Consider the following 25,814-nt stretch of genomic DNA (forward strand, 5'->3'; position numbering starts at 1 on the left):
TCTGCTCATTCATATGACTTTGGTTAAGTTACCTACCCTCTTCATGAACCTCTGTTTGCCCATCTATAAAATAAGAAAATGCAGCTCTTCTAGTTTAACTCAAAAGTTAAATAAAATCTTATTTTCTTTCTCTCTCTCTTTTTTTTTTAGCACAGTGCCTATGACATTATAGATGATAGATAAATATTCCATCTATTTTTAATGCTGTTGGTTAATGTAACATTTTCTGCTCTCTCAATATTACTAGAAATCATCTAATACATCCTTTAGCTATTTTTTTTTAAGTTGGAAAACAGGTTGAAATTTCAGTAGTACTAGTTTCCTTTGTTTATCAGCCTGTCAAATTGGCAAAGATTACACCAGTAATAATACTCAAGTTGGCTTGGGTGCTGTGGGCCTTAATCATATGTACTGGTACATTTTTTGCAGGGACAATTTGGCAGTATACATTGAAAGCATTAAAACTATTATAATGTTTTGATTTAGTGATTTCATTGCTTAGAATTCATACGTAGGGTATAATCAGAGTTGAGCATGCTGCTGCAGCTCACTGAACTTAGAAATCACTGATTAGCCAGTAGTTGTGGTAAACCCTTATGGCTGAATAACAATCAGATACTAAAATAATGTTTTTGAAGAAATATTGGTAATAACATTGTTTAAAAAAATGGTCACAGTAGTGGATTTTTTCACTTGATCTCAGTTTTGTTAAAAATATTGAATTATAATTCTGTTTGCACTCACATAAAAAGAATGGTATGTACCAACATACTAATAACAGCTACCTCTGTGAGGTGTGATTATGGGTGGCTTTTGTTTTTCTCATTGTGCTTCTCTCTGTTTGCCTCAGTTTTCTGTAATGGATATGCTTTCCTTTTCTTGAGTTAACATATGAAGCACCTTTTGAGTTGAGGACATCTCTACTAATGCCGTAGGAACCTACGATTTAGGCGCTATAACTTAGTTACTGCAGAACATGATTAGCAAAAAAAACCTTTATGGGAAACAGCATACAGCTCCATTAGAGGGTAAATATATGTTTTACAAATTCCATTTTTTAGAGTCCAAACCCACTATTGGAGCTGCTGCTTCTGACAGAGTCCCAGGCGCGAGAGGAAGCAGATGACATCCGCACCGCCGTCCGGCAGCAGCTCCAGAAAGAACTGGTCGCTCTCTTCAACACCCTGCTGCTCGGTTCCGTGGCACTTACCGACAGGTACCATTTGTATTATTGGAGGTCTGGGAACTTCACACAGAACCTAGTTTTCTTTTGATTTCTAAAGGGTCTTACTTTTCATTAGTTTCAAATTAAGAGGAGAAAAGACTTCAGTAAAAATCAGTTGTGGTGGTTTGTTTTTTAGTTCAGATCAATTTCTGATATAGCCTGATTGTAATTACACACACACACACACACACACACACACACACACACACACACACACAGAGTATTTTGTTGTCTCTAGGTTTAGTTCTTGGTTCTCTCTTAATTTTCTACACATCTGCCTGAGCAGTCATACCCATTTCTATGACTGTACAACTATTTTTGCATGGATGATTTTCAAATGTATATCTGTAGCTCTGACTTAAAAATTTTAAATTCACAATTTTAACCATTTTAAAATGTACAATTGAGTGGGTTTTGGTATATATACAGTGTTGTACAACTATCACTGTTTAATTCCAGAACATTTCCATTACCCCCAAAAGAAACTTTGTACCCATTAAGCAGTCTCTCCCCATTTGCCCTTTACCCAAGCCCCTGGTAACCATTAATCTTCTTTCTTTCTCTATGAATTTGTGTATTCTGGACATTTCATATAAATGGAGTGAAACAGTATGTGACCTTTTGTGTCTGGCTGTTTTCATTTAACATCATGTTTTCAAGGTCCATGCATGTTGTAGCAGATGACAGTGACTAAATAATAGTCCATGTATGGATATGCCACATTTTGCTTATCCATTCATCTGTTGGGGGACATGTGAGTCGTTTCTACCTTTCACTGTTGTGAAGAGTGATGTTATGAACATTCATATGCAAATTTCTGTGTGGACATATGTTTTCAGTTCTTGAGTATATACCTAGGACTGGAATTGCTGGTTCATGTGGTAACTCTATGTTAACTTCTAATTTCATTATTGGTTGGCAATAATAATACCCATTTATGCATTTTTCAATGTAATTGTTACTTATATTTTACATCATATACTCTGGATGGTATATTAACTATGTTTTTCTTAAAAAGTCTTGTTTTAAGAGGGAGTATTTTCTGCCATTTCCCGCCATTTCCACTAGTTCATACTTTTTTGATACAGTAAGTTGCTAGTAACCCTCCACCACCACCAAGAAAGCCCATTAAGCCAGTTACGTTTGTTCCGTGGTTGATTTTTTTTCCTCCTTTACATACACAGGAAATGCTTGGAACTTTTTTACGTTTTCCAAACGCAGCTGGCTCTGAAACTGCTCCAGTGTCTGAGAGTCACGGATGCTCCTCGCTTCTACGGCCTGCCGTCCCTCGAGAGGACCTTACGAGGGATGGCCCACCTTACAGCATTCCCGGGATGGAGCTCACACTCTCCTTTCACAAAGCCACTAGAAATTTGTGTGAAGTACTTGTCAGGTCTCCTCGAAGTAAGTAAAAATAGTCAATAACTATAAACAGCAATAATAAAACCCCTAAATGATAGCTATTTACTATTTACTGACCACTCGGTGTGTACCAGGCACAATATTAGGTGTACTGTATGTGTTATTATATTTAATGTAGATTATTATTCAGTGTTTATGGCTCATTAATGGTTAAATGTGTTAATGATTTTTATTAGCAAATATATAAGTAAGATTACTTTTATGAATAAGCTCATTTTCAAGAAAAGTAAGGCTTACACTTCATTAAGCCCCTTTATTTGGGTAACTTATTTTGCATTTATTAACCCTTTTGTTGTAAAATACAACACATGCAGAAAATACACAAAACGTAAATACATAGTTCATTGATTATCACATAATGAACACACATGTCACCACCCTGATCCTAAGATAGAGAGTAGCCACCACCCTAGAAGCTTTCGTCATAACCACTTCCAGTCTCTACTCCTCTGAAGGTAGTTGTTATTTTGATTTTTACGGTAATAACTTCTTTGCATTTCTTGATGGTTTTACCACTTAATTATGTGTCCATATATACAGTAATTTCTCATTCTCTTGATTTTGTTAAATGGAATGTATTTCTTTTTAACATTATGCTTATGAGAGTTAACTCATTTTGCTTCCTGTAGGTGGAGTTTAATTTCATTTTTGTGTAGTATTCTCTCTACTACAATGCTGAAGGACAATTTGGCTTCTCTTTCTTCCTGTTTAGGGCAATTTTAGATACTGCCACTGTACACTTGTGTTGAAAATGAGTATATTATATCTTCTGTGAAATTTTATTTTCTAACTATTGCTGATGTATGGAAATATATTCAGTTTTTATATGTTAATTGTGTACCCAGCAGTCCTTGCTTCCAAACTCAAAGGAAAGGCCTTTAATGTTTTATCTTTTAGTAAGCTGTTTGTGGTAGTCTTTTTTCAATTACTTAAAGAAAAGTCAGATTAAGGACATTTTCTTTTAGTCTTACTTTGCTAACAGTTTTTTTTAATCATAAGTGTGTATTGCTTTTTCTGTATCTTTTAAGATAATCATATGGTTTTTTTTTTTGTATTCCATAAGATGATGGATTACATTGGTTGATTTAAAAATGGTAAACAACCTTACATTTCTGGAAAAATTTCAACTAGTTTGTGATGTATTATTCTTTTTATATATAAACAGATTGAGTTTGTTAATGTTTTTAGAATTATTCTACCTATTTTCATTGGCAAAAAAAGTTTCTAGAATTACTATATCTATCTTCTTTCTCATAAAACTTCTGTCAGTTTTTTAATATCAAAATAAGTCCATCCTTATATAATTTTCTCTTTTTCTTTATGTAACTTCCTCTTTTTTCTTTTTGGAATAGTTGGCTTGAATTGGTGTTATTTCTTCCTTAAATGTTAAGTTGACAGTATAGCAATCTGGGACTGGAGTTTTCTTTTTGGGAAGATTATAGATGAAGTAAATTTTTAAAGTAGATCTAGAATTGCTCAGATTTCCTATTTTTTGTGTGTCAATCTTAGTGAGCTATGTTTTACTGAATTTTATCTGAATTTTCAAATTCATTGCCCTAAAATTGTTCATCACATCATCTTGTTTTTAAAATATCTGTCAGATCTGTAGTGAGGTCCCATTTCATTCCAGACATTGATTTTTCCTTCTCTCCAGTTTTGTTGATTGGCCTTACTAGTGGTTTGTATGTTTTATTAGTCTTTTCAAAGAATGAATCTTTGGCTTTGTTTATCCCCCTTTAATGTTTTTTCCCCTCTTTTATTAATTTCTGCCTGTATTTATATCCTTCTTATTTTGGTTTAATTTATGGCTTTTTCCTACCTTTTTAAGGTAGAGCCTTACTTCACTGATTTTTTTTTTAATTTTCTCAAAAATATATTTTTAGCTCTAATCACCTTCCAGTCATGGCCTTAACTTTATGCCTTGTTTTCATCATCATTTAGTCCAGTATATTTTACGAATGTTGCAGTGAATAGAGCAGTGATAGGTTTCTGTAAGAGAACAGCTTTGCCACGGTACCCTGGCAGCTTTGTGTGTTTGCACATGGGCCACGTAGGCAGGGCTTAGGTGCGGCTGATCTAAGCTCTGGCAGAACTTCCTGTGATCCTTTTGGAACGTGAGAAGCCTGTAAGGAACTGCTACAAGGCCGTTGCTCATTCACTTCACTTTCTCTTAGGAAGTGTGTCACGGGCCTGTTTTTATCACCTCCTGGGTTCTGATGCACTCGCGGGCTTTCTGCCTCGCTCCCTTGGGGTACGGCAGCAGGCTATAGATGGCTCAGCTGCAGCTTGGCCTGAGCTCCTCAGCAAGAGTGCGCTGCCATTGCACTGCTGTCATCTGGCCCCTTTGTTTCAGTGTCACCCTGTAAAAGGGACACTGAGAGCTGGCACCTTTGCCTACTCTTGCTTATGCTTTTTATGTAAGTAATAAACTGTCTAGATCTATAAATAGATCACTGTTTGCTTAGTGACCAAGTCTGCCAGCATTGCTTGCCTTGAAAGTTTCAGTTATAGAGGTTGGCATCTTTAACTGTTAGGAATTCAGGCAAGGCTCCTGTAGGAAGCAGTGTAGAGAGAGGTTTGGAACATGAATAAACTGATCAGAAGTGATGGGCTTTCTAGACATGGAATGTTTTGACCAAATCGTGTCCGTAACTTCCTATTCCTTTTTGTGCTGTACGTTTCTACTTGCCACTGGTCTCTACCCACCACCAGATCATCCTTCGAAACAGAAACCTTTCACTCCCAATCTCCTTTTTCAAGTGCATAAGGCTCATTATAATCTAGCATTTTAAGTCTTATCTCTGTTTAAAATTTTCCCCACATCTCTTGAAGTTTCAGTTATATGTGGTTCTTCTCATTAAATAAAAAAGCATGCTTAAAAAGTCTGTTTCTTGGGCTTCCCTGGTGGCACAGTGGTTGAGAGTCCGCCTGCCGATGCAAGGGACACAGGTTCGTGCCCCAGTCCTGGAAGATCCCACATGCCGCGGAGCGGCTGGGCCCGCTGAGCCTGCGTGTCCGGAGCCTGTGCTCCGCAACGGGAGAGGCTGCAACAGTGAGAGGCCCGTGTACCGCAAAAAAAAAAAAAAAGTCTTTCTTTTATATAGCTTCTTTTCTCTTTGGGTGGCAATCTCTACACAAAGTTGAAGATCTCACTTGTTCATTTGCCTTCCTTTAGTAAGCCTTTTTTTATTCTTTCACACATAGTCACCCAGTAAGTATTACTTGGCTGACTGATCTCTTCTACAGGTTATGTACCTCAAGCAGTTTATATATGCCACTATTATGGCACTTAATACATTGTATTTTTATTTTGCTTTATGCTTTGATCTGTTAGACTGTGAGCTTGTGAGAATCATCTGTGGACCATTTCCGCTACCCTCAGCTCCCCACTGGCCTAGGACAGTGATTTGTACATAGTGGACAGATAGTGAATAATTTAGTTGTATCTTATCTATGATTTTAAAATTAGAATAAAGTTTGAATAACTGGAAATGTGATGTAAATGAATGTAAATGATGTGTGTTTAATTTTTGTATTTTCATTATTAAATCATACTTTAGGTGATGTTTATATATTGAGCTGTAAATCATGCTTCAGATGATATTATCTAGGATTTGTTTCCAAAAGTACATCTTGTTTTTTAAAAAATATTTCAAAATTCTAAATACTCTCAGCTGTACTATAAAATTTAATATGAATTTTAGTGTAGTCACTTTAATGAAATAATTTTTTTATCTTGAATACTTGTAAATACTGAAAAAGAGCAAACTGTCAGTAAATTAATTATCTCATGCTTCAAGGTGTCCATGATCAGAAATAATATGAATTTTTTAGAATAGATGTATTAGCTAAAAACTTACCATAGTGTTTTTTAAGAAATAAGCTCCTCCAATGCATTTAATATAATTCAGTCTACAAGTACCTAATTTATAGCATTATTTGTAATGTGATTTATAAATACTCCATTTAAAAACCTTTTGGAAAACATCTCCTCTATTAAGTGATTTTTATCTGTTTCAGATCAGGGATATGTGAGGACCTACTACAGCAGTAATTGAAGAAGTGTTACATTGTTTATATTTAGAAACCCTCAGAAGTACTTTTGTTTGTAAAATTGTGTAACAGGAGAGACTTCAGATCACACCTGTGTTTCAAATACCTGAAATTAAAATGAGCTTTCTATGTTATTGGAGAACAAAAAGGCTTAGTTCTCAGTAAGAAGTCGGGGGGAAAAAAGACAATACTGTCATTTTAAGCTCAGTTGTCTTTGAGGTAATAAAAATCAATACAGTTTATTAGCTAAGGAATAGATATAAAGTGTGATGCTTGTTTTATAATGTTTTACTGTTATGAAAACCTGATAACAAATCTTTATTTGGTATAAACAGAGGAGTACATGTTATGCTTCATATAACATCTTGGGAAGAAAATCTTTATGTCTTTACATTAAATGACAGGAAAATAATATGAAAAAAACCTGTCACTTTTGTTAGAAATTGTGTCGGAGTCCTATTAAATCTTACTTGGGTCCTTCTGCTTACTTAGCTAGATAAACAGGTTTCTTTATTTTACTACTGGCTAAATTGATCTTTTAGAGAATAAAGTAATGCTCATGTAACTGGACATTGAAACAAGCCATTGTTGGTCCAAATGATTTGCTTCATTGTTTCTCAGTGATTAAAGCTGATTCCTTTTCAGATGGAGGTTGTAATTCATTATTAGATATTTTGTTTCTGCACAGTGAAATTTGAATGCAGTATTTGCCTTTTGTGGTTGGGAAATGAGACTTTTAGACTAAGCATGATTCATTATGATAGGTGAATAAACTATGATAAATAAAGCCTTAAAAATTATATATGAAGTATAATTCCAGGGATCTGACGGTAAGTTGAAAGGAGATAATATCAACGTTCTTGACTTATCCCTTTTAAGCTAGAACCTAAACCATGACAATATAGCTCTCTCCAGTGACGTATAAGAAGATAATAAAGACTTGATCATTTGGATCTCTTCTAAAATAGTCCCTTAAAGTTTTAAACTTTTAATTATAAAAACCTTAAACATATACATAGGCAGAAAGAATAGTAGAGCAGGGCTCCTGTAGCAGTCACCTGTAGTTGTTAACCCCTGGCCAAACTGTTTCATTTTCAGACATACTATACAGTTATTTGGTTTATGAAAATTCTGATTTAAGTCAAAATCCCCAAGTTATCTTACGAATAAATTGCTTTTGTTAAATAAGCTGTGCCTAACTTGATTTATATTTATGCCATTTTTTTTAAATTAATCTTCTTTGCTGCATGAGCTGAAAAGAATCCAAACTAAAAAGTAGTCTCTGTTATAAGACAAAATGGCTTACTGTGCTGAATAAAAGCATTGAGTCCTTGGGTGGATGAATTGAAATACTTTCTGCTGTATTAGATAACATGTGGTTTTGATTGCTTTGATTCACAAGTTTTTCCTTCATAATGTATTGCCACCTAAATATAGTTAGCATTCTTTTTTTTATTAAAATTTTGTGAATTATAAAGTGATCTTTTGTCACTTTAAATTTTTTATTTTGAGTTGAAAGCTGTAATGATGCTTGTTATTCAGTGTCAACAAATATTTATTGAACCTCTATATGGGGGACAATATGTGATTTACACAGAAATTTTCCAGAAGAGTTTGTCACATATTTTAAAGGATTTTCTAAATCAGGTGGAAGGACTTTTTCTCAGACTGCTGTGTCCTAACTCCCCATGTTCATTCTGATTCAGCTTCTCAGATAAGGGCATAATAGCTTCAGATAAGAAACATTTCTTTTGTTGTTACTGATGGAAATGTGTTAAAGCCCTCAGGTATGTGGGAGAGAAAAAGTTGACAGGCAATGATTTAAGTAATAAATATATGCTTAAATATGGAGTAGAAATCTAAGATCGCTTAGAAATGTAAATGTCCATTTACATTCAAACCATACTTCCAGAAAACTTAGCCTAAATCTGGTAGTTAGTAAGAGTTTTATATAGCTAGCAATTTCTAAGTATACTTTTCAACAAGGTATTTATAAAATAAACTCTTTTACTTAAAGGATACTATAACATTTGAAGAATGTTACGAGCATATTTTAAATCACAAAATCTTCTAGGAGGATACTACACATTCTTTGTACAAATTCCAAAGGAAAACAATTTAAACTAAGAATGTTTGTTTTAATTGTGGTGAAATACACATAACATAAAATTTACCTTCTTAACCACTTTTAAATGTATAAACTAAGAATATTATAATATACTTTATGTGGTTAGGATTCAATTCAGACAAGTCAGTAGAAAGGTATATATTTAGCCACTAAGAGTAAAGCTGCCACAAAATTGTTTGCATTTGTTTTTCAGGTCATTACTTCTTTTTATGTGGAGCGTGGAGGAAATGCTATGTCCTTCATGGGAAAAGGTGTCACAAAGAGCACGATTCTCTGCTTGCTTCACTTATCCCATGAGATGATGGCCCAGGCCCAGAGCTCGGTGAGAGCTTTCAAAGCTGTCTGTCTTCCCACAGTTGCTAGAAAGGGAATGTGCTGTGTCTAACACGTTTCAAGCCTATATGTTTACTCTAGGAAAATGTCTTTTGACTTGTCTTTTTAGGAGACAAAAATGATTTTTGTCAAAGATGTTTCTTAGAAGCTGTATATTACACAAATCTGAATTTTATTTTAAATTTATTTTGATTGAAATCTGCATGCACTAGAGAACTATGTTTTATCTAAATCATGGGGAAAGTAGCTGTTCTGAAGAAAAATTGTTATGTATAACTTTTTAAGGAGGAGCTGAGATTGTTGTTTGCCTTGTGTTGGCTAAATAATGAATTAAAACCAAGTCTTAAGCATATTTCTACTTTGTTTTGATTTTTAAAAATTCAGTTATTTTGAACTCTGTTTTATCCTTAGAAATGTACCTGATGCGTTTCTGTTCCCTTTTTTTCATTCTAGGAGTGGATGTCACTTTGGTTCTTGCCTTTGGGTAGTCACAGTGAAGAACATGCTACCACTCAACAGGGGTTGGCTTGGTTGATTCCGTTGTGGGTTGACCGAGACCCAGAGGTCAGTGTGAAGGAAAATCGAGTCCATTATGTGTAGATTAAAGAACAAATGAAACAAAACATGTATGCATATACTTGTTCATATTTTCCAAAATGAGGTTATTTTAGTGCTATACCTTAAGCTATATTTACCCCCTGTCTTGGTCAGTTTGGGCTGCATAATAAAACACCATAGACTAGGTAGCTTGAACAAAGAAATTTATTTTCTCACACGTCTGGAGGCTGGACGTGAAGATCAAAGTGCCCACCCACATGGTCAAGTTTTGGTGAGGACTCTTTCTGGCTTTCAGATGGTTCCCTTTTCATTGCATGCTCATATGACCTTTTCTCTCCTCCTCTTCTTATAAGGCCACCAATCCTATCAGATTAGGACCCAATCCTCATGGTCTCATTTAACCTTAATTATCTTCTAAAAGCCCTCTCCTCAAATACATTAGGAGTTAGGGCTTCAACATATGAATTTTGGGGGTACATTATTCAGTTCATGGTACCCCCTATTCAGTCAGATTCAGAGTACAGATTAAAAATAGTAAGAAAGGAACTATTATAGAATCTATCAGTTTTATAAAGAACAGCAAAATATTATTGGAGAAGTCCAGCCATTTTTAAACAGTTTAGAAGGATAGCAGCCAAGTGACTTTTGAGTGTCATGTAATAGAATAGTATCATTACAATGCAGCGTTTTATATTAATGAATTTTCCAGTTTTAGCCATTTGTCTACTGATTTGATTTTTTTAAACCACTTTATTGAGATATGATTGACATACAAAAAGCTGTACCTATTTAATGTGTACAACTTCATGAATTTGGAGATAAGTATACAGCCCTGAAATATACATCACCAGATTCAATGCCGTAAACATATCCTTCACCTACAGAAGTTTCTTCTGTCCTCTTACTGCTTGTTTTTGTGATTAGAACAATTACCATAAGATCTACCCTCTTAGCAAATTTTTGTGTATATAATATAGTGCTGTTAACAGCTAGAGATACATTCTCGAGCCACATTGAACTTGGACTTGGTGCTTGACTGCCTTATGACTGCATTGCTGTTTGTTACCCTGTGGTTATCAGTGAAACTCTGTTCTGAAATCAAAATTCACAAGTTCACCCGATACGTAGCTTGAGCAGTGGGGGTACTATGGCAAACGTTACACCATGTCAATCTCTTTTGAAACATTTTTCTTTTAAAAGAATTTTGGGGAAAATACTAAGTACCTTTTAAAAAGATAATTCAATTACTTCTGTTTGAAAAGAAGTTTCAAAGAAGTTAAAACCATTTGTTTGAAAGAAACACTGAAAAATTAAGGAAGGTGGAACAAAATAATAGTATCCTCTTAAAAATGAGAAATAAACAAGAATCATGTTCATGAAAGATACGTAGGCACCCTATGCTTTCCCTAGAAAAAGACTTTTGAACTATAATTTTTAGTCTGTCTTATAGCTGGTTTTGACTTTTTGTGACATTTGCTTTTATTTAGCTTTTATAACCTATATTATTACTTTTCTTAAATCATGGAATAGGAGTTTTATTCGCTCATAAACTTATAGGACAGTATTCTTTAAGTATCTTATAATTTAGGATCGTCAAGACAGTGTCATAAAAATGTGATATTTTATGTACCAGAAAAATTGAGAATTCATGTTGTGAAATCGGGTTCTTTGGTTTCACAACGTTTTCTCTAATTTGAACAGGTGAGGTTCACTTCACTGGGATTAGGATCGGCACTGACTACCCTTGAAACTGGCTGTGTGGCCTTAGCAAACAGTTGTCAAAACATTTCTGGTGGGCTCTGGGGAACCGTGGTGAACATTCTTCTGGACCAGTCGGAGTGCAGCATGGTACGCCGGGAGGTAGGCCTGTCTGTTTAGCCCCACCCGTTTTCCCTCAGAGACCTGTTGTGGTAGTTCTTAGGAACCATACTCCCTGTTCAACACTGTGGGCTCACCACTGACCGTTGTCTCTTTGACCTGCGAACAACTGAAATGAAATGGTTATAGAGAACAAAATGGTATTGATTCACAGTCAGAACAGGAGTCCTTTACTCTGAAAGATCAAAGCAGAATTCAGTGCATTTTAAATGGACTCTTCTATTTTATTACACATTGAAAAGTAGTTCACAGGAAAAGAAATTACTTTTATATGATCTCAGTGTGTAAGTTTATAAAGCTTTACTTAAGATAAGGGGCTGTCAAATACTCTGTAGTATTTATTATATAACATGTAAGAGGAAAAGTAAATGCTATTTTAATTCTTTCTAAATAGTTTGTTATTTTCTTTACTGCTGCTTTTATCAAAGTGATGAGTGATGCAGACCATTTTAAGAACAGTAATCAAATAATGCTTAGAAGCTTGTAAAGAAAACAGCAGCTCCTGGGCCCACCATTAGCCAGTTTCCAGTTTCAAAATCCAAAGGCTGTAGTTTTCTTATTATTTGTTTTTTTTTTTAATAATAATGCTTAAACTTGTAGCTTCCTCTTGATTTACCAACTTTAAAGACTGTCTACTGGCTTCCAGTTAAGGTGGTTGAAAATTTCACTCCCTTTGGATCCCCTCTGTTACTCTGGTTATTCTCCCGTTATAATCTTTCACTAAATAGATAATCAGTGTTCATAATTAGTATGATTTTTTAATTTGACCATCTTCAGGACCTAGGAGGTTAAGTTGGACATTTGTGGTTTGTATTTCTAGTTAGCAGTTTTTTATTGGGAGGAGCTTGTATGAGAGAGGAAGAAAGAGATAGGGAGAAAGGTGTGTGTATATGATCTGTAGGAGGATAATAGAAACATGAAGTCGATTTCTTAAATACTACCAGAACAGTTTATGGTTTACAGATCATTTTTTGGAAAGACAAAATTCTGAAATAGGAAAAAATATCTTTGCTTGTGAAGTAGTTTCCCCCACTACTATGTCATCACCTAACAGGAAGGGCAGTGGGGAGTTCTCATAATGACCTCTCAGCATGTGCAGCTGACCAGGGATATGCTTTTTTGTTATTAAATAACACTATATTGGTTATTTCAGACATGACAACAAGATGGCAGTATTGACATTTTTTTCCTTTAATTTCAGGCTGCATTTATTTTTCAAAATCTCCTTGTAATTCCAATGCCTTCAGAAATCATAAAGGGTTATACTTGGCAGGTAGGTGACTTTAAACAATTATCAACCTAGTAGATATTTGAGATTAAGTGATGATAAAGTTTCAGCATATATATATATATATATATGTATATATTTCCTTACTGGTGAAACTTTATACAAGCCAACAGGACCTCTTGAAAGAGAATGTAGACTTTTTTTATGCTTGATCAGATTTACAAATTCTTCTCTGTGGTGTTAAAAATAATTTTAAACAGAAATAATAATCACTGACATGTTTACTATGTACTAGGCACTCGTCTAGAAACATAACAAATATCAGCTTGTGTAATGGTTTGAGTTATGAACCATTATTATCCTCATTTTTTAGATTAAGAAAATTTAGCACAGCAGGTTTAAGTAGTTGGCCCTAAATCACACCCTTTTGCTTTCAGTCCAGGCAGTTTCTCTTTCGCACTCACCTTATTGTCTCTCTAATTTAATAATAATAAACAAATTCGTTTGTAGTTAAATATGCATTGATGTTAACTTCTTTTTTCTTTTCTGGGTAAGTACACTGAGTCATAATTTATCTTTCTTTGCTTTCTATTAGATTAATTTTTTGTATCATGTTCTGAACAACAAGTCAGTAGATAGTTTTACCTAACCTTTTTTTATAGCCTAGTGCTTTTTAGGTGATTTGGAGGATAGAAAAGTGCTCACCTGGGGCAAATGAGACATGCTTTTTTTCTACCCATGTCTTTATCCATATGTCCTCATCCTATATGTGCATATGTATCACACTGTTGCATCTCATCCCCCAGGATCTTAGATAAGATCTAAGGTTTCTTTTTAAGTTTTCGTTAGAATATATTTGGAGGAGTTACTGAATCTAGTTGAGCTGTAGTGAGGGCAGCTTTTGGGGCAGTCACCTAGAGCTTGAATCCTGGTGGTCGTTAAGGCCTGGATCTCATTTAACTCTTGGAAGCTTCACTTTTCCAAGCTTTGCAAACCCAGTTTAATGCTGCCAATTATTGAAAATCCCAGGCTGCTTGTCCACTGGCTCCTTTAATTTGTTTAACGTGCCTTCTGATGATGGTTGTTATTCACAGTCTGTGTTGTAATAAAACCATAGGAGACAAATTAGAAAAGACTACACAGGATTAATATTTACATTAACAGTGTAGTGGTTTTGATGCCTGTTATCCAATAACTACATTTAAAAATGTTATTTTTGGCTCAAATGCAAATGATCTCTACTCCCATTGTTAAAGTAGTGACATTTGTATACTATAACCTTTGTGATGTACTGCCAGTGAGTTTTTTTTAAATTATTGAAATAAATATAAAGGCAAGAGTGATAAGTTTTCTGGGTTCTATTAAAGCTCTTGGGACATTATAATATAAAACCATGTGTAGAAGTTCACATTTTTTTCTAGTAAGTTAAATAGTATACAGCTCCTTTTTGCTACTGGTGACATGCTTAGTGCAGCTTTTTGATTTTGTTATTTTCCAGTTCTTCATCACAGAATTAATTTTCTACTAAAAAAGTTGAAAACAGTGGTTTAAGTACGCTTTTAGAGTCTTTTGCTTCACCTATGTTGGCCATAATCAAAAATATTTGAGAGCTACTCTAATCCAAAATAGTACTTGATGATGAAACTTCTACTAGTCTTAAGCAAAATTAGGAAAATCAGTCTTTTTTTTGTGTATTTTTAATAAACTCACATTTTCTTCCTCTCTTTTTAAAATTTGTTTTTGGTTATTTTTTTTTAAGTGTCCTCACTTGGTAGTATAAAATAGTTGGTAATCTAGTATATGTCCCCCAATTTTTAAAAGTTTAGTGGTACTTTAAATCCCAAAGTGGAAACAGCTGCTCTAGTAAGGGAGGAAGATATTCTTCAAATATAGATCATGGAATTTTTTTTTTTTTTTTTTTTGCGGTACGCAGGCCTCTCTCTGTTGTGGCCTTTCCCGTTGCGGAGCACAGGCTCCGGACGCGCAGGCTCAGCGGCCATGGCTCACGGGCCCAGCCGCTCCGCAGCATGTAGGATCTTCCCGGACCGGGGCACGAACCTGTGTCCCCTGCATTGGCAGGCGGACTCAACCACTGCGCCACCAGGGAAGCCTAGATAATGGAATTTTATAATCTCCAAGAAGTTGTGACCTTTGCCAGTTTACTACAGCCAGAAAGAAGGTGCTACTTTTTCAGTAATTTAAAATTAAAACTGTCTTTCGTAGAACGATGAGTAATAATCTTATTCAATAAGATGTTTCATTTACTTGCCTTGGTGTACGTTTTGCAGTGTTTGGGAGGATAGAGCAGGAAGTAGCACTAGTATATAGAAGCTTTGTAAATATTTTATTTTGGTTGAGATAGATATTTGATTAATAATATTTTACAAAGAGAACTGCTTTTACTGCTTTGCACTTTGTCTTGGTGCCTGAAGTCTGAGTTGATGCCCTTTACACTCTTGTTCCACTGGGTGTTCTGCAGTGTTTGCTTTAAGATTATTACCTCTGTCCCAATTCTTTCCCCACACAGCAGGTCTAGATTTCTATTTCATGTTACTATTGAAATTGTACTTCTGAGTGGGAATCATTTGCATAAATAAATTATGAGTTATATAACTGGCTGGGTTTCCTTTTGTTGTTAAGTAAAGTTTAGTGCTCTCTTATCAAATGTGGTAGATACTTTTTAGCTGGTTCCACTGTTTACATACCTTTTGTTTTTCTTTCATTTCTGGTGTACTTTTCATGTTATAATTTACCTTTCCTTGTAATAGGGCTTAAATCTTTTCTGGAACAAGGTAAGGCATAAGTCACTTAAAACATTTTGGGGGGGTTTGAAAGGAATATTTAATTTATTAAAGTTATAAATTTTATAAAAATTTAGTTCTTAAGTTTTAAGATTTAGCTTATAATTTTTCTTTTTCTTAGTCTATTTATAAGGCTACCAAAATTTAGCAGTGTTTTCAAGGGGCTTTTGGATAACGTTTACTTCATTTGCAAACTATTTTTTCTTTTTTTAAATTGAGGTATAGTTGACATACAATATAAGTTTCAGGTGTACAACATAGTAATCCACAGTTTTTAGAGCTTATATTACATTTATAGTTATTATAAAATATTGGCTATATTCCGTGTGTTGTACAATAAAACTTTTTTTAATTTAAAGAAAGTATTTTTAAAAAAATACTTTCACCAACTGCTACAATCCATCTTAATCTTCCTCTTCTCTGAAAGATACTAGCATTTAATGTCTATACCATTAAATTAGGTTCTTCTCATATATACCTTTACTGCCTTGCATATTTCTTACTATTTAACTTAATCTTCCTAGGTGGAATGTGTATTTCAGGACCATGTTTTGAATATTAAAAAAAAATGTTTCTGCCAGCCCCATCCACAGAGAGTGGTCCTCTATCCGTCTTTGCTAATGCGTAGAGATGTGCAAATCATTCCATTTATCCCGTCAGTCTTCTTGATGTTGCTAAGTAAATAAAGTTGAAAATCAGGTCTTACTTTTTGTAGTGAAATTCCCATTTGGATTTCCTTGGATACAGAAGCGCACTGGGAGTGGGCGGTCACGAGGAGTAGGAACAGGTAAAGAGCCTCTCAGCGCAGCTTCCCGGGGAGCCCAGCAGCCCTCATAGGGCCCCGTTCCTGGTGCGTCGGTCCTCGGGGCATCACAGACCTTTTCTATTCTGTTTTTTAACAGCAGCGTTTATAATAATGGCCTTTCTTTGTTCAAGGCTACATTCCTCTCTTAGGGAGGGAAAACAGAATTAGTGTCCAAGGGACCCTCAACTATGTTGTGTTCCCAGCTGTGCAGCGTCTTGTAAACTGGTTTCCTAGAGTCTGACTTGGATTTAGTATTCCTGGATGTGGAAGATTCTGTTTCTGGGTTTAGTTTGAGAACTAATGTCACAAATCCATATCCCAGCAACTTTAACAACCAGAATGGAATCTTAGAGTTGATTATAACAAGAAAGCTGTTAGATAGGGATTATCTGTGTAGTTTGTTTCAGTTCATTTCTCTAAATGTTTGTTGAGTATTTAAATGTTGGGGATTCACAGATGATCTGACTTAGTGCTCTGGGGCTTATGGCCTGTGGGGGGAAGACAGTGTTCTACCAAGAGAACATTACTACAGTGTTTTATATATGCTCATGGTAGCTTATGTGTACTTTTTACAATATTAAAGTTGTTCTTTCCCTTGAAAATGGTGTCACAGATTTAAATGTAAAGGTAATTTCATGCACTTAAGTAATATAATGAGATGTCAGTTTGTGGTGTAAATACACTTGTTAATGCTTTCATTCCTTTCCATGTTTGTGAGAGGAGTTGGCACATATATTTTATTTTATTTTTTAAATTTTATTTTGAAAAAAAATTAGACTTAAATGCCAGTTGCAGAAACAGTATAGCAGTTTTTATATCCCCTTCACCCAGATTCCCCAAATGTTATAATTTTACCATATTTGCTTTAGCTCTACCTAGTGTCTTTTTTCTGAACTATTTGAGAGTTGCAGACATATACTTCTATTTTCCCTAAATAGTTAATTGTGAGTTTCCTAAAAACAAGGACATTCTCTTACAGAATCACTATAATAATTATCAAAATGTGGCAAGTATTCAAATTTTTCCAATTGTCCCACTACTGTCCTTCATAGAAAACAAACAAAAAGAAGACAGTCAGGATCTAGGATCCAATTTAGGAATACATGTTGCATATAGCTGCCATGTCTATTTAGTTTCTTTCATCTAAAATAGTTCCTAAATCTTTAACATTTATGACCTTGGCATTTTTGAAGAGCATAGCCTATTTAGTTTTTGTAATATTCTTTAATTAGTTTTGTCTGTTTCCTCAGAATTTGATTCAGGTTATGCATTTTTGGCAGAAAAGCCACAGAAGTGCTCTGTGCTTCTTATTATATTATATCAGCAGATAGGCTATCTCTTTGTCCCATTGCTGGTGATATTAACCTTGCTTACTTGGTTAAGGTAGAGTTGGTCTGTTTTCTCCATTGTGGACTTAAAATTTTTCCTTTTGCCAGGAGGTGCTTTGAGACTGTAAAATATCTATTTCTCATCAACTTTTATTAGTTTTAACTTCCATTTGTGATTCTTGTCTGAAGCAGTTATTACAGAATGGTTGCCAAATGATGATTTTCTAATTCCATTATTTCTTCCACATTAATTACATTTTACTGTAAGGAAGAGCCTTCCTTTCTTATTTATTTATTCACTTATTTATTTACACCAGTATGGACTCAAGGATTCTTAGTATGTTTCATGGATTATGATCTCTTTCTATCATTATTTATTTAGATGTTCAGATTGTTTCAGATTTGGCTAGGAGGACTTCCTTCACAAAGACTCCTATATCCTTTTAACATGTCTTTATCAACCTTTGAGTACTTGTTTACTTCCTGGCATAGCAAGATGTTCTTGACTTTCCCAGCGCCACCCTGGAATCAGATATTTGCTCAAAGAGCCCTGATTTCTTTCAATGGAGAATGTATATAGAAATGAGTTCTAGATATGCTCGTTGCTCCGAGGGAGGGGTCTTTGGTTCTATACACTCTCAGTGGACATAGCTAGACTGTCTGCATATGTGTTTATATGTGTTGTAGAGAGATGGCCGACTCATTTATAGTTGTAGTATGTATCGTTTTCATATTTGATGTTATAATTATCAATGCATATTTTTCATCTTCTAATGTGTTCATCATGGATCATTATGAGTATTGATTTCACAAAATGCTAAGTACTTGGTGTCAGAGAAACAATACCATTTTAACTATATTCATAATTTATATGCAGTTAGGGATTTCTTAGGTAACTAGGGTCATTTTTTTCAATCTCTGCATTACATTATAGCATTTTAAAAATTTGTTATGTATCAAAATAATTCCTTTTTCTTCTTGAAAATATTCTCCATTCTTCTTACATGCAATTTTGTTTTGCTTCTAGTTCCTTTTGAATCATAGCTAATGGATATGTTAGTACTGTGACACTAGGAGTAAAATGTCTTAAATGTAATATTGTAGCTTCTTGCATCCTTGAGATCAATATTTTCAAATTAATCGGAGTATTCTATGACATAATTGCTGTTTTCTTTGCAAACTTATTTGTTATGGCTCTTGGTGATTTGAAGAGTTTTCTTTCTTTGCATACTGCCCTTCTCAGCTCTCCCTGGCAATTTTGCAGATGATCTGGCAGCCCGAGCGCTCACCTGAGGGCAAGGCTGGTAAGGATATAGACGTCCTGAGACAGAGCAATTAGACTGTGCTGATTTCCCCACTTTACCAGAAGACAGCCCCATCAATTACTGATGAATCTATGGAGCGAAGCCTAGTACATGCGTGAAAGGCTTCATTGTTCTGGCCCTTGTACATTAGTCATGTGTGGAAAGCCTGAGCCACACCATCTTTTGCGCTTATGCTGGACTTGGCTTCACTGCTGTGATTAAAGCTCTGTTGATAATGTGCCATTGCTACTAGGAAGCTCTGGCACGTGGAGATTGGGGATTCAGGCTAAATGCTTAGCTAAAATAAATCAAATAAAAAATAAATAATGGTTATGTAATATGTACATATTCCAGATCATCTGGTTTTGTTTGAGAAACTTAAAAATATTTTGAGTGAAATGTTTGAATTTTTAGAAGAAATTATTTTTTTCAAGTAATGAATATATATGGTTAAAAAAGCTAATAGAGCTTATACTGAAATTCTTTACCCTCTTCATTCACAGAGACAGCTTTACCTCCTACTGATTTTAATTCTTCAGGTAGTTACCTTCCTGTCTCTAAATAGTGTGTTTGCAGTAATAGAGTATGTTTGTTCCTTTACTGTGTCAATACATAGGATTTAGCTCACTTAAACAATGTCCTGCCAATATAGTTCTGTTAGTGGTCTTAGTTTCTCCCCTGGTCACCCCTGCTGTTTCTGGTCTCCTTACCTATGGGTCATATCTCTTGCCCGCCCCCATTTAGAAGTTAGGATGTGGCTAAGTTGTTGCATTTACCGGTATCTTGTCCCCCACTTCTACTGCCAATCTTTGCCAGTTTCATCTCTACTTTTACTTTGTGAAGTCTGATTATGGTTAGATTCTCTTCTACAGCCTCCTTATATCTATAAGTTGATTCTAAAAAGTGAAAACTAGTAATTTGCTACAGAGCCATTATTTGTTGGGCTGTTGTTACACTTCCTTATCTATGCTTCCAGGGCTATGACCCCTCTGGCACTCAGAGGAAAACTTTCCTGGTATTGTGTGTGTGTGTGTGTGTGTGTGTGTGTGTGTGTGTGTGTGTGTGTGTGTGTGTGTGTGATTTAAAAACTTGATTTGGGCGTTGGGTGATTTTTTTGCCCTTGGAGTTTCTGTTAATTTTTTTTCTTGCATTGTGAGTCCATATCATAGCTCAAGTTTTTCTAAGCTCTTAATCATCCTTTCTCTTCAGTTAGAATCCCTTTTCCTAGTAATCATCCTCAAAATAATTGTATTCCTACCTAAAAACAAATGCATGAGTGACAAACTTCTGAGTTCTTGTTTGTTTGAAAATGTGTTTAAATTGCACTGGATTGATAGTTTGGGCTACCAGGTATTAGGCTGAAATCATTCCTCATAAGAATTTTGCTCCACTGTCTTCTAACATCTCGTGCTGCGGATGAGAAGTTGGATACCCATCTGATTCTTTTTTTTTTTTAAGTTTTAACATTTTTATTTATATACAGAGAGTTAGTATTGTTTCTGAGGAAAGTAGATATGCTTGATGACCCATTCAAGAAGTTCACACTTAGTTCAACTTAATGAAGCCGATGTCCTTCGCATACTGGGAAACACTGGCAGCATTTATTGAGGCCATATTTCTGGATCAGACTGTGCCGATTTAAGCAAACGCAGCAAGAGTGAGAACCCTGGCCGAATTTTCTCGGATGGCTCCTGTAGAGCTGCTGGTGACCCATGTTGCTTTCTCGGCTGCAACAAGGCAAAACGAAAGAGGGAGCACATGCCGGCACTCTTCAGAATTTTTCCATCTGATTCTTTTTACCTCTTTATGGATGACTTTTTCTTTTACTATCTTCACTTTGTCTTTAATGTTCTAGAATTTTATGATTCTATGTCTTTTTTTCATTTCTCTTGCTTGATATTTATTAAGCTCCTTAATTTGGAGACACAGATGTTCTATTTCTTTTGGCTCTGACAAATTTTTTTCATATTTATTTATTTTAAAAATGACTTTTCCTTTTTCTTTATTTTTCTAGAAATTATATGAGTCTTATATTAGGCCTCTTAAATTAATATTCTGCTCCTTATCTTTTCTATCTCCTGGTCTTTAAATTCTGGGATATTAATTTTTTTGTTCGTATCAGAATTAGTTTAACTTTTTCAATCTTGGTAGGCCAAATAATTTTCACTGTGACTTATAGGCGAAGAAAAAAAGTCAGGTTCTAAACTTTACTAGGTTGATTTAAATTTATGTCTTTTATGACTTCTTTTGTTATCTTTATTTTCTAAATCTTTTTTCTTTTTATATTAGTAAGAACTAGAGAAAAAAATGAATTTTTAAAATATATTAATTAAAGGGTAAATATTATGTCAATTATATACCATGATAATTACCATGATAATTATACATATTTATAGAATAACTACTATAGTTCTGCATCATATTTACGTGTGTAATTTCTCACTTTGAAAATATTTATAACTAAAGAAAAGATGGATTTTAGAAGACAGTGGGTTTGTAACACTTCTCCTTCTAGCACGTGGTGAAACCATCAGCCTCAGTGGGCCTTTACCGAATAAAGAATCAGCAGATTTAAGAACTCTTGAGGAACTTGTTTTCAGCATTTATACAGTTTACATTCCTTCATGTAATTTTGGCTAAACCTTTGTTAATTTGGACTGTGGCTGTTAACTCATCCAGGAAACAATTATATAGACACAATTTTGCACAAGAAAAAATTTTGAATAATTTTATATAATATGTATAATAAAATATTTGAAAATTATTCTTAGTATTATTATGAAATAAATTAAAAAATAGTGTTTGTGGTACTTTAATAATTTTATTTTATTGATTTATTGGGGTATGTTACACAGCTGCAATTAAGCTAGTAACCTTTGCTGAATTATTTTTAATTCTCCTCTTGGTTGTTGGTCCTTCCTGGAATCAATATAATGGAGGCTTTAATTTGTGATGTTAAGCAACTATTGCAGATCTCATATGTGCTTTTTACATTTATGAATGCTATAAGTTGCTTAAAAGATAGAACATTTTGAATGTTAGAATTGGCTCTGTGGCTTTGGATGAATTACTTTGTCCTAGATATTTAAATAAAGTAATGCATGAAAGGGCCACATTGCCTGAAATGTGCACCTGGTTCACAGACGGGAGCCACGTGACCCTGTTCATGTACTCCTCTCTGTTTCGCCTGCCGCTTCTCAAGCTCCGGATTTAAAGTTAACACGGTGACCAGCGTCTGTGACTGCTCATTAAAGAGTCTTATTCCTTCTTGGACAAGTAAATTGCCCTATTTGTAAAGAGTAAAGCTCACAGTGTTGGGTAGGTTTATTAGAACACAACAATAACAAATTCATAAAAATAAAAAGTATTTAATATTGAAGTAAGACATTTAATTTTAATAATATTCTTAAAGAGAAGGGTTAATGGAAATAATCTTCTTAATGTAATTATATCTTTAACTGTAATTATACGTTTAACTATTACTTTATCTTCCTGGATAGTGAGTTTTAATATCCATCTTTCCTTGGTGACCAGGAGGCATGAGAGAAGGGGCACGTACGCAAATTTCAGTTAATGGTAAACTTTGAATAGGCTTTGACCAGACCTTTCCTGTTGGCACTTAGATTTCGATTTTCTATCTTTTATTTTTCTATTATGGTCTGTTTGAAAAGTCTTAACTATATTGATTATCATTTTCCAAAAAAGAGAAATACTTATAAACTCATGATGTGATTATTTGCATGCTTTAGACCGATCCTTTGCATACTTTTAATGGCTTGCTTGATTTTTGCCATTTGGATATTCCAGGAAAAGTAGTGACAGTGCAAAAAATTATTTGAAAAAAAGTGCAAAGAGATTAAAATTTTGCAATGGCAGATCCTTCTCAGCCTCCTGCTGGAAGGGGTGTGTGTGTGTGTGTGTGTGTGTGTTTGCACGCATGCATGCATGTATGCAAGGAATTCCCTTGGAAGAAGGGTTAATTCAGTGGGAAGTAAAGTGGCAAACAGATTTTACTGTGGATATCAGGCTTTTCATTCTAGCCCCTCAAGAGAGAGACTAGATCAGCCTTCTGCCTTCAGTGGATTTTTAGGCAGCAGAGACCTGGAGTCCTGTGAAATCCTCTGCCCGGGTCAGGCTGGTGTATGTGGGGAAGGACGGGCAGGTGAAAGGAGAATGGTCACATCTGGGACCCATTTGTTTCATTGAGGGGAATGTGGGGAGACATGGGTCTTTTTGAAGAAATTAAGTGATAAATCACTGTCTCCCCCTCTTTTCCTACAGGGCCCCTGTGTCCATGATGAGGACTCTGGCCTGTCGCTCATAGGAAAACCTGCCCTTCAGGCTCTTTTGTACCACTGCCATTTTTATGAACATTTGAATCAGATGGTAAAACATTGTTACCTGGGACGGTATACGTTTGATTTGAATTATTCTGCTCTTAATGGAACTTCTGAAGGCAATGACTTAAATGGTAAGAATATTATATTTATATTTTTAATAAAATGTAACATTTCTTAAACTGTTAAAAACCTATGTGTTTGTTACAAAATATTTGAAAAATAATGAAAAGTACACAGGAAAACATTCTCTAGTCCCATTACCCAGAGGTTGCCTTTGTTACCTTACAGTATATTTTCTTCCAGTCTTCTTTCTCTGTATAGCTCTTGTTTGTTTTACATAATTGTGTTCATATCTTATGTACATTTTTGTATTTCCTCCTTTCACTAAACATTGCCCAAGCATTTTTCTATTTTATAAATTCTTCATGGAAACCGTTTTTGACATCTTACTAGTGTTTCATAAGTTATTTCATGCCCTTTAGTAAAGGTTTTACAGTTTTTTCCTGTATTAATGTCTTAAATTTTTGGAAGGTTCTTCCCAGGCAAACAAGAATGAGACCTTTCCTACTAAATTTTCTAATTTGTTTTGCTAGTATATTGAAAAGCTATTTGTTTTTTGGAATGTTACTCATTTATCAAAATATATGCTGAAATCTTTTCATTTCTACTTGTTTGTAGATTCTCTTGGATTTCCTAAGTATAAGATCTTAGTGCATATAAATGATAATTATGTCTCATAATAATAAATGATAATTTAATAGTAAGAATAAAAATAATTTTAAGATAAAAATAAAATAATAAAAATTTTAAAATTTTAAAGTAATGTTAAAAAATCTTGACATAATTTCCCACAGAAAAGGTACAAGAATAGAACAAAGAATTCCCAAATGTTAACATTTTACTATATTTGCCCTCCTATACCATGTGTATGTATGTGCGTATAAGTGAAATATATTTATTTATATGCATATATACATATATATATTTTTTCTGAGCCATTTAAGAGTAAACTACAATCATGAAGTTCCCTTACCCTGAAATACTTAAATGTAAATTTCTAGTTCACTTTTCTGCTCACTTCTTGGAGGCATTAAGAGGAGAATGACATTTAATGAAGTTTTTGAACATTCTAAACAAATGTCCCTGTGAGGAAAGTGACCACTTTAATTGTTTGGATTTCTCTGTATCTGTGTTACTGGAAGCATGGCCCTTGAACCAGCAGCACCGACATCTGCTTCCAGCTTGTTAGAAATGCAGATTTACGCCACCCCCCGACCTTGGCTTGGGGAATGGAATCTCTGGGAATAGGACTCAGGAAACCACTTTAACAAGCCCTTTATGATTCTTCTGCACTTTCCCTTTGGGAGCTGGTGCTCTTGCTAAATTGTGTTAGATTAAACTAAAGCGCAGTCAACTAATTGTTTTAAATTTTTTTGTGAAACATGCTGTATATATAAATTAATTAAGAATAATAAAAATTAGGCACACTTCTTTCGCACTTCTTTAGTTCTGGATTGGTTTCATGTAAGGAGTATTCTTTCTGTTAATCGTTACAGTGCCCAGAAGGCTATTCACGTTGACAGTTTTCTTGTTGTCACAGGTTTAGATGACTCATTCAAGTTTTGGAGGGCTCCATCTCGGATGTCCAGTCAAGATCGAGATCCAAGTTCTCTCTCCACTTTGGAAACAATGGTACTTCCAAAGAACGCTTAAGTGCTGCATTTTGAATTTCTGAAAAAATTTGAATTTACATAGTGGAGGGATAAGAATAGATGTGAAATATAAGGTTATGACCATAACAACTGTGATTTATTTGAAGTGCCGTCTATAGCAGAACTAGTGTCTGTTTTGCTCAAATAAGTGCACTGAATATCCTTTTAGATGAATTGTCAACCTCTTTCCTACCTTTTTTGATAGAACCGGAAGTTCAAATGTTTTAAAATGTTTATCAGTAGTAGTAGAAAAAGAGAACAAATCCCATATGATTAGTAATGCTTGATTACCCTGAAATTTTGTTTAAGGACAAGGCAGTTTGAAGAATGTTGATCCATTCAGATGATTCCAGTGTGGTACTAATGATTTTAAACACATTTCTAAATGCTTGCATCAAATAGAAGCTTGTCTTGATTATCTGAAATACCTGAAATTTATGTACACCTGCCTGCCTTTCTTCCTTTTTTTTTTTTTCTTTTTTTTGCGGTATGCGGGCCTCTCACTGTTGTGGCCTCTCCCGTTGTGGAGCACAGGCTCCGGACGCGCAGGCTCAGCGGCCATGGCTCACGGGCCCAGCCGCTCCGCGGCATGTGGGATCTTCCTGGACTGGGACACGAACCCGTGTCCCCTGCATTGGCAGGCGGACTCTCAACCACTGCGCCACCAGGGAAGCCCCTTTTTTTTTTTTTTTTTTTTTT

General features: G+C 34.8%; 1 protein-coding gene and 1 pseudogene across 4 annotated transcripts in view; one reads left to right on the forward strand and one right to left on the reverse strand.

Moving 5' to 3' along the window:
- The window catches only part of RTTN (rotatin), a 138,045-nt gene that overhangs the window by 62,857 nt on the left and 49,374 nt on the right, over positions 1-25,814 (forward strand). For 3 of the 4 annotated variants that reach the window (XM_067698857.1, XM_067698858.1, XM_067698860.1), the window contains exons 27-34: positions 1,062-1,216; positions 2,410-2,629; positions 9,022-9,150; positions 9,615-9,725; positions 11,421-11,579; positions 12,799-12,870; positions 23,345-23,534; positions 25,004-25,095. In XM_067698857.1, the coding sequence (XP_067554958.1) occupies positions 1,062-1,216; positions 2,410-2,629; positions 9,022-9,150; positions 9,615-9,725; positions 11,421-11,579; positions 12,799-12,870; positions 23,345-23,534; positions 25,004-25,095 (1,128 nt within the window). The remainder of the gene's footprint in view (positions 1-1,061; positions 1,217-2,409; positions 2,630-9,021; positions 9,151-9,614; positions 9,726-11,420; positions 11,580-12,798; positions 12,871-23,344; positions 23,535-25,003; positions 25,096-25,814) is intronic. The other variant, XM_067698859.1, reaches the window with a different exon arrangement.
- Positions 20,554-20,786, reverse strand: LOC137204084 (small ribosomal subunit protein uS14-like; annotated as a pseudogene).

The sequence above is a fragment of the Pseudorca crassidens genome, chromosome 12 (assembly GCF_039906515.1).
Source record: "Pseudorca crassidens isolate mPseCra1 chromosome 12, mPseCra1.hap1, whole genome shotgun sequence".
Taxonomy (NCBI): Eukaryota; Metazoa; Chordata; class Mammalia; order Artiodactyla; family Delphinidae; genus Pseudorca; species Pseudorca crassidens.